Source organism: Arachis ipaensis, chromosome B01 (genome assembly GCF_000816755.2).
Source record: "Arachis ipaensis cultivar K30076 chromosome B01, Araip1.1, whole genome shotgun sequence".
Lineage (NCBI taxonomy): Eukaryota > Viridiplantae > Streptophyta > Magnoliopsida > Fabales > Fabaceae > Arachis > Arachis ipaensis.
In genome coordinates, this window is record NC_029785.2 from 137,118,753 (window position 1) to 137,127,334 (window position 8,582).

Below are 8,582 nucleotides of genomic sequence, written 5' to 3' on the forward strand. Positions count from 1 at the left end.
CCCCCCTTTCTCTTCCAAAATTAAATTCTTCACCATTCACATTTCACATTCTTTGTTCACACTCCCAAACTTCGCCACCTTTTAATCCTTTCTTTCACATGGAAATTGGGTCAGCACCTCCAATTCTTACCCTCGAAGATTACTCTTACTTGTTCCCCGATATGGACTCTAATTTTCTCTCTCTCAACAAAAAACGTCAACAAGAGGAAGAAGAAGAAGAAGGAGATAANACTTAACGATTTACTCTCTTCCCTAATTCAATTTGATAACAAGGAAGTGATGGTGGATCCAGAAGAAATGAAGCCAACGATTCCGTTCAATCCTAACTACTTCGCAACAGCGTCGCAATTTCAAGGTCAATTCAACGAATTCAAGCTTGAAGTTGAAGGATTGGAAAATGATTATTCTGGTTCGCCGACGAAGAAGCCTCGGCGATCTGCGAATTCTCCGGATAATAATAATCAGGTGCAGGCGAGTGCAGGGTCGAGTTCCATGGTGCCGCAGCGGAGGCTATGGGTTAAGGACCGGTCCAAGGACTGGTGGGAGCGATGCAGCCACCCGGATTTTCCAGAAGAAGAGTTCCGAAGATCGTTCCGTATGAGCAAAGGAACGTTCGAGATGATTTGCAGAGAGTTAGATTCGGCGGTTACGAAGAAGAACACCATGCTTCGTGACGCGATTCCCGTTCGCCAGCGCGTCGCCGTCTGCATTTGGCGACTCGCCACCGGTGACCCGCTCCGACTGGTGTCGAAGCGGTTCGGACTCGGGATATCCACGTGTCATAAGCTTGTTCTTGAGGTTTGTTCTGCCATTAAAACGGTTCTCATGCCTAAGTTCCTTCATTGGCCTGATGAGTCTGTTATGAAGAAGAACAAGGAAGAATTCGAATCGGTTTTTGGGATCCCTGATGTTGGTGGATCAATGTACACTACACATGTTCCAATCATTGCTCCGAAGACTAATGTAGCTGCTTACTTCAACAAGCGCCATACGGAGAGGAACCAGAAGACTTCTTATTCCATAACCGTCCAAGGAGTGGTTGATCCAAGAGGAGTCTTCACTGATGTGTGTATTGGTTGGCCTGGTTCAATGCCTGATGATCAAGTTCTTGAAAAATCTGCATTGTTTCAGAGAGCTAGCAAGGGAAGCTTGAAGGATGTTTGGGTTGTTGGAAACTCTGGACACCCTCTCATGGATTGGATCTTGGTACCTTACACTCACCAGAACCTAACCTGGACTCAGCATGCTTTCAATGAGAAGATTGGAGACATACAAAAGGTAGCTAAGGGTGCATTCTCCAGGCTTAAGGGTAGGTGGTCTTGTCTTCAGAAGAGGACTGAAGTGAAGCTTCAGGATTTACCTGTTGTTCTTGGTGCTTGTTGTGTTCTTCACAATATATGTGAGATGAGGAATGAGGAGATGGATCCTGATTGGAGTTTTGATCTCTTTGATGATGAGATGGTGGCAGAGAATGGTGTTAGGTCTGCTGCTTCAGTGCAGGCTAGGGATCAGATTGCTCACTATCTGTTACACCATGGCAGGGCAGGCACCACTTTCTTGTAGAAGCTTTCTTTGTTTATCATCATTTCTAGTTGTTTTCTCTAGATTATTGCTGATTCTTTTGGCTATGTTTTGTTATAGTCACATTTGGGAATAAATAAAAAAAGGTTATAATATTGTAATGTTGTAGCACTATGTATAGGCCCAACCAATATATAAAAAGAAAAAGAAAAGTTTGGATACTGAATTTGATTGTTCCTTCTTCCTTATGTTGTCAAAGTTTCACTTTCACCACCCCCTCTCTTTTTTCTACTCAGTTGATGGTAAAACTGGCATGGCATGTGTTAACTTTCATATCTGATTCCGTTATTATGAGTTGTTCTACCTTGTCCCACAATGTTTGACCCTATATGAAGATGGAAACTTCATTGATGTGCTTTTGGCTTTTGGCTTGCTTGGTTTCCAATCTCAGACAATCATGTCTAAAGTTGAAGTTGATTGCTAATTCACTTATTCTAAGTCTTTTTTCATATCTGCACTTGATTATCATTGGTAATTTTGCATGTTGAAATGTACCTATTACCAAAAGAGTCATGTCTGTGGGTAATATCTGCTTATTGTATCATTGTATATGGAACACTATCTGGCTTCAGCATGCTTTTTGAACAGTCATATATGTAAATAATTTTTCAGCTGGATTTCTCTGCTTCATTCACACCCTGCTCCAACCTTTTCACACCAGAAAGCTCAATCTCTTTGAAGAGATTGGCCAATGGGGATGTTTCCCACTTTGCTTTCAGGGCTTAAATTAATTCCCCTCAATACCATGGACTGAAATTGCAAACTGATGACATAGACATAATCAAAGGTAGCATTGACTATTGTGGTTGACTAAGGCGTCCCATTATTAATTGCAAAAGACATTTAATATGCATGGTAAGTGCATTGACCTTGACTCTGTAGTTTGTAGTAGTTTAAGTATACGTAAACTTAATCTTCTTTTTTTTTTTTTTTCATTTTCCCCCCTTTACCACTAGCTAGTACTAGAACTGTAGAAGCATTGATAAAATGTTCTGCTTCCTGCTTATAATCTCTTAAGACCATGGTTTTTTCAAAGACAGTTTAGTCTGTGTGCACAACCATGATCTTGGAGTTTGCAAAAGAAAACACTACAAATAGAAGCAACACCTCAAGTCAATCTTGTCACTCACTCACATAAAATCATCAAATCCAGTTCATGGTTCCATTGGATGATGCAACACACAAGGACCTGATCAAGATAACTTAGTCAACGCCGTAAAGTATTAAATCTGGTTGGTGTCCTAAGTTAGCAGCAGCAGCAAATAGAATAGAATACTAACCCCAAAAGTCAATAGGTTAAGACTTTGGTTTGGTTACTTAATAATAGTACCAAAGACAAAGAGTTGAGACACATGTTTGGTCCCAAAAGATCAATGTTGGCTTCTACCAAGACACAGGTCCAACCAAACTTGTCCCACTGCAAAGAGATGTTAGTGTTAGTGAGGGACAGCCACAGAGGCACATAACTTTGCTTTAACCTATGCTTGGATTGATGGTTAATAATAGAATGGAGCATTATCCTTATTTTAATCTTGGAATAAAAATGGACTTTGTAAAATGCAGAGTTTTGATGAAATAAGAATTTATTCCATCATAAAATGACTCAATCATAATGAAAGCACATTATATTCCACTTCATGACATATTCACCTTAAAGTCTTAAACCACCAACCCTAACAACATCTTAGCTTGTTTTACACAACCACTTTTAACACTTCAAATGCCTCTCTACTCTTAACTCTTGTGTCATGTTCTTCAGAATGGGGTATCCTCAAACTATGATATTTTTCGTCCTAAACAATTATCAAAGCTCACCACATATGTCAGAATTTCTTGTGAAAGTACTATATGATTCCACTTGTGTTTTTTTAACATTTTATAAGAAAATAACTCACTACTTTTTTCTTCACATTTGTAAGAGTTTTATAAGCGTATAACAATAGCAATTATGAATTTGTGATGACGCCTATGAGTTGAAAAAATTATTTGAGTAAAAAAGTTGAAATCATATGATAACCTGGAATTTCGGATTAGTTTGTTTTGATGCCATTAATTTGTTAATTTTTTTTTTAATGTGTTTGGAAAAAATTTAATAATAAAAGATTAGAAAAATTAAAGAGTATCTTTTTTTAGAAGCTATAATTTGCATATTTTTTTTAAGATCTTTTATTCTTCACATTTGTATAAGCGTATAACAATAGCAATTATGAATTTGTGATGACGCCTATGAGTTGAAAAAATTATTTGAGTAAAAAAGTTGAAATCATATGATAACCTGGAATTTCGGATTAGTTTGTTTTGATGCCATTAATTTCATTAATTTTTTTTTAATGTGTTTGGAAAAAATTTAATAATAAAAGATTAGAAAAATTAAAGAGTATCTTTTTTTAGAAGCTATAATTTACATATTTTTTTTAAGAGCCCTTCTCCCTATATGCAAGATATGAATTATTTGTTACTGTCTTCGATTCACAATGTTATTTTCTTAATATATAATTGAAGTTGATAGATACTTTAATCCCTTATTTCCTCTTATTATTAGTTATAAAAATTATACAATATTAGAAAGAGGTATCTATTTTTCAAACTTATAAATCATAAAAAACGGGTATGCAACTGTAGTCTGTAGCATTTTAAGGCATGACATTCCAATAATGGATTTCATCCGTTTGTGATCAATGACTAAGGATAGCATGAATATTATTAATGTTGCATCTTTTTCTCAAATTATTGTTTTACTTTACTAAATATCTGGTTTCAAGTCTAATAAGTCAAAGTAGAGAAGAAGAGAAAGAAGTGATTAAGGTTGTCCACGTCATTTTCCACAACCAAAATAGAACAACTATGTATCTTGTCACATCCACCATGCAAAATATAACCTTTATCTCTCCCTATACATGTCACAAATTAAAAACCAGCTAAGTTTAACCATCAAAGGGAAAATCCATTTCGATGCCATAAACTAAAATAAGCAAATCATATCATCCTCAGAAACACAAATACTATAAAACAACTTTGACAAATCTTTGGACCTTGCACAACGTTTTGTAGTTTCAAAATCTGCCCAAAATACAACACAACGTTGTGCCAATATAGACTTATTCTGGTTTTCTTCCAAGGCCTATTGCATGCATGCATATGCATGCAATTTGGTTCTGGGGGGTTGCTTGGTTAGTTATTTGGGTTGATCAAGAACTTTGTTCTTCACTGTTTGAAATAACAAAAGCCCTACCCAATCACCAACAACAAATAAGGTTTTGAGAAAATGAGTTGCCTCAATTGCTGCAAGACTGCTGAGGTCGAATCGCCATCTTACCGGGAAGCGTTGGCAGAGAGTGCAAAACGGAGAATGTCCAGAGGCTATATAACATTCAAATCATTAGCCGCCGCTGTGTCACTCAAAACAGGTATTTGATCTGCCCTGTTGCATTTACTTCTTGTTTAATATATTAAAGAGCAGGTTCGAGGTTTGAAAATCAAGAAGAGGGGTGGTTCATGAAAATTTTGAAAGGAATTATATAATTATAATAAATTGATACTGCAAGGTATTTAGAGTCCGTTTGAGAAATAGCAGAAGTTACTTTTTCTGACTTTTGAATTATGAAAAGTCACAATACGCTTGTTTTGCACTATTTTAAAAAGAACTTTTAACTTTTCGAAAAGTTAATTCATATCTTTTTGAAGAAGTAAAAATATATGACTTCTCCTCCTCGACATTCTTTCATTTTCGTAAAAAAAAAAAACCTCAAAACAAAAAAATCTACTTTCATTCTTGGCTCTGTAAAAAAATACTGGAAATACTGCCTCCCCACCACCATTTTCACCCAAGGTTCCATCTGCTAGAAGCATTGGCCTTGCACCATCATTTTCACGTAATGATTTATCTGCTGAAAATATTGACCCTCCACCACCGTTTTAATTTTTTTTTTCCATGTGATTTTATTTTTATATAGCTGCTATTATTTTTATAGTTAGTTATAGCAAGTTTTTGGCCCCAATAAAAGAGGAGAAAATTCTAATAGAAGTAAAAAAAAATAAAAAATAGCAACAAAATATATATTGACGTACATTTTATATTTATTTTTTTATTTTTATCTACCATATCATACACAATAAAACAATAAACACTAACTACACAATAATTTCTTTGGCATTGCCATCAAGATTATTGTGAATTAAAATTTTATTACTATTTATCACATACAAGAACACGTTATGGGTGAAGATGAAGTAGAAAAAAATAGAACTAATAAAAGAGCAAATAAAGAATTAATTGCCTAAACAATTGTAATCTTAGTGATTGGGTTATAGAAAATCAACATTTAAAGTATTTGTTATCATCGTTGTTTTAATATCCATTTTTTGTGAAAAAAATGTATTTTTTGAGTTATTTATCCAAATGCTACAACTTTAAAATAAGTACTTCTATAACTAACAATCCAAACACAAGATAACTTATTTATAAGCTCCTATTAATAAAAATTCTTATTTTTTTTTTAAAATTTATTTAAGTTATTTATTCAAATTAGGTCTTATTATATTTTATATTAATGGCTTAAATTTAAAGTTTATAATTTAAGATTTAAGATTTATAACATTTAAAATTTAAAATTAAGAATTTAGTATTTAGAATTTAAATTTTAGAAATAAAAAAGTACACTCCTCACTTTTCCAGAATGTATTAATATTTATCGAAAAATATTTGGCATTATATCCTTTTTAATGAAGTCCCAATCAATTTTTAAAGAAATTATTGGTTATTATTTTATTTTACAAAAATATTATGTATATATAAAAAAGCAGCACTAAATTAATTTGTATATCGTCTAAACTATTGGTAAACAAGTTATTATTCAACTAAACTTTTAATTAAGTGTCCTAAAGAATTATAGAAACATTAGATATACCAAGAGATTAAATTTATTATATCATATTATAGCACATTGCATATGATTATGTGACACCATCTCAATAATCACATCACATGTTGGTAACTCATTGCCAGTTATATATACCGTATTAAAAGGTCGGTATCCCCAAAAACCCCCTGCAAAAATGGCAACACAAATTTCCTGAAAACAGAATGTATGGGCAAAAGAGTAATATCAAATTGGTCCAATTGTTGCCGATCAAAACACCGGTCTCCTCGTCCTCCATGGCTTCGCTTCGTACGAAATTGGAGGTCCAACTCAGGCAACTCAACTCTTCGCAACATTAATTTCCCAAATTCGAAGAAAAAAACCCCAAACCTTCGATTCCTTAAATTACCCAAATTCTCCATCCTCACCCAAAATTCCCCAATACCACTCTCTCATCATTGCAACGATTCAAAAGGTGTTCAATTTTGATTTCCTCCTTCGTTTATTTTTTCCCTGTTTTGATTCAGCTTCTAGGGTTTAGTCTCTTGCAATTTGGAATGCTTTTACTTGGGTCGTGGAGGTAGTTTGTTATTTATTATTATTATTTTTTATTTTTTTGGTTGATTCAACCCCTAGGGTTTCGTCTCTTACTTTTAATTTTTATTTATTTTTTAAATTGTGCTTCCAAGCAAATTGAGATGAAGAATATAAGGGGGGAAGGGGTGTTTGCTTGCATGGAGTTGCTACACTGTATGCAACACGAGCTATGCTGTTGATAGATGCAAATTTATTTTTCTGTTGATTTTTATCGGATTACCACTTTGGATAACAATTTACCAAAATTATATATTATATTATACTTTTTTTTTACTATTTCATAAATTAAAAAAATTTATTGAAGTTTAGAGTGCATAGTAATTTTTGTTAATGTGCCGCCATTGGGTAATAGGTTAGTAGATAATGTATTGTAGTGAACTTTAAGAGTATGAAGATGGGGTGAATTTTGGAAGGAAAAATTTTAAGCAGCAGAATGCATTTGATGTTACTGTCTGGACATTGAGAAAGTGGGTCTTTTAACTTCCTTTTTGGGTAATATTTTTTTGTGGGGTTAGAAATTGTGCTGATTATTTTAATTATTTGCATTCTGTCTGTTTTTATGCTAATGAAGCATAATTAATGTGATAGCGTTGGGGTTTGAAGTCCAGTCAGCATGACTGGGTGTAGTCATTGGTTTCCATGTGGTATGCTGTAAATAAATCTCCGTGGCATTTATAATGTGGATGATATAGATTTTCCATTATTCAAATTGAGCATTTATTTCTGTTAAACTATGTTCCTGTGTATGATCATGATGCTTGTTGGTAAAGTTCTGTCAATCGGACTTGCTTGTGATTGCATTTGTGACTTGCTTGTCAGCAGAGCACAATACTGGCTTATGTAGATTTGGAAAAACTTATACACATGTTTTGTACAGTTCATCTTTTCAATGTTTACATGGGTGTCCTTGTTAACAATATATTCCTTCATATAATAATCTGCAGCATCAAAAGATACCTACACTCACAACAAAGAGTGTTTGATGACATATTATTGCTGCTAAGAAGATTAAGGTCAGTGCTTTGCATCTCGCCTGGAAAGAATATTCATGGTATTTCTCATTCCATTGTGATTGAGGTAGTTAAATTGTTTACGTAATGTGAACTGTGAAGAGAGTTGCTATGAGAACATTAGGTCATCAGTCTTGTGCTATATGTTTTATTAAAAGTGAGTTTTTCGTCTCAACTCTTGGTGAGGTGTATACTGTACAGAGATGATAAAATAGTGATTTAAGGATGTGGACTCGTAGATAGTAATTTAATCCATTTTTTTAATTTATCAAGTAGATTGGTATTAATGGTATGCCTTTTTGATGACTTTTTGAGCATTTGTTTTAAGTAGTTTTTTATGAGAATCCAGTTGCTCTTAACTTTGAGATTTCTGTGGTTTGGTTTTTATGTTTGGAAATACCTTTATGAACATTGCCACAATATGGTTTTTCTTCTTTCTGAAAAAAAAAAAAGTAAGAAAAAATACAATGGAGCAATGTGGCTGCAGTTAGGAGAATGGCATAACTTTAACTATTCAGTTGAGTGCCATATGATG

At 33.9% G+C, this 8,582-nt stretch overlaps 2 protein-coding genes across 5 annotated transcripts in view; both read left to right on the forward strand.

The window, feature by feature from the left end:
- Positions 1–1,764, forward strand: LOC107643305 (protein ALP1-like; the record flags this gene model as incomplete). The annotated part of the gene is given in 2 exon segments (XM_016346914.2): positions 1–195; positions 327–1,764. Coding segments are annotated over 2 exon segments (1,334 nt in total), but the record flags the coding sequence as incomplete, so codon positions are not given.
- The window catches only part of LOC107643276, a 10,075-nt gene continuing 8,105 nt past the window's right edge, over positions 6,613–8,582 (forward strand). The window contains exons 1-2 of one of the 4 annotated variants that reach the window (XM_021107423.1): positions 6,613–6,915; positions 7,982–8,050. The gene's annotated coding sequence lies outside the window, so the exon portion shown is untranslated. Of the gene's footprint in view, positions 6,916–7,981; positions 8,089–8,582 lie in introns of all 4 variants that reach the window. The other 3 variants (XM_016346880.2, XM_016346874.2, XM_021107419.1) reach the window with 3 other exon arrangements.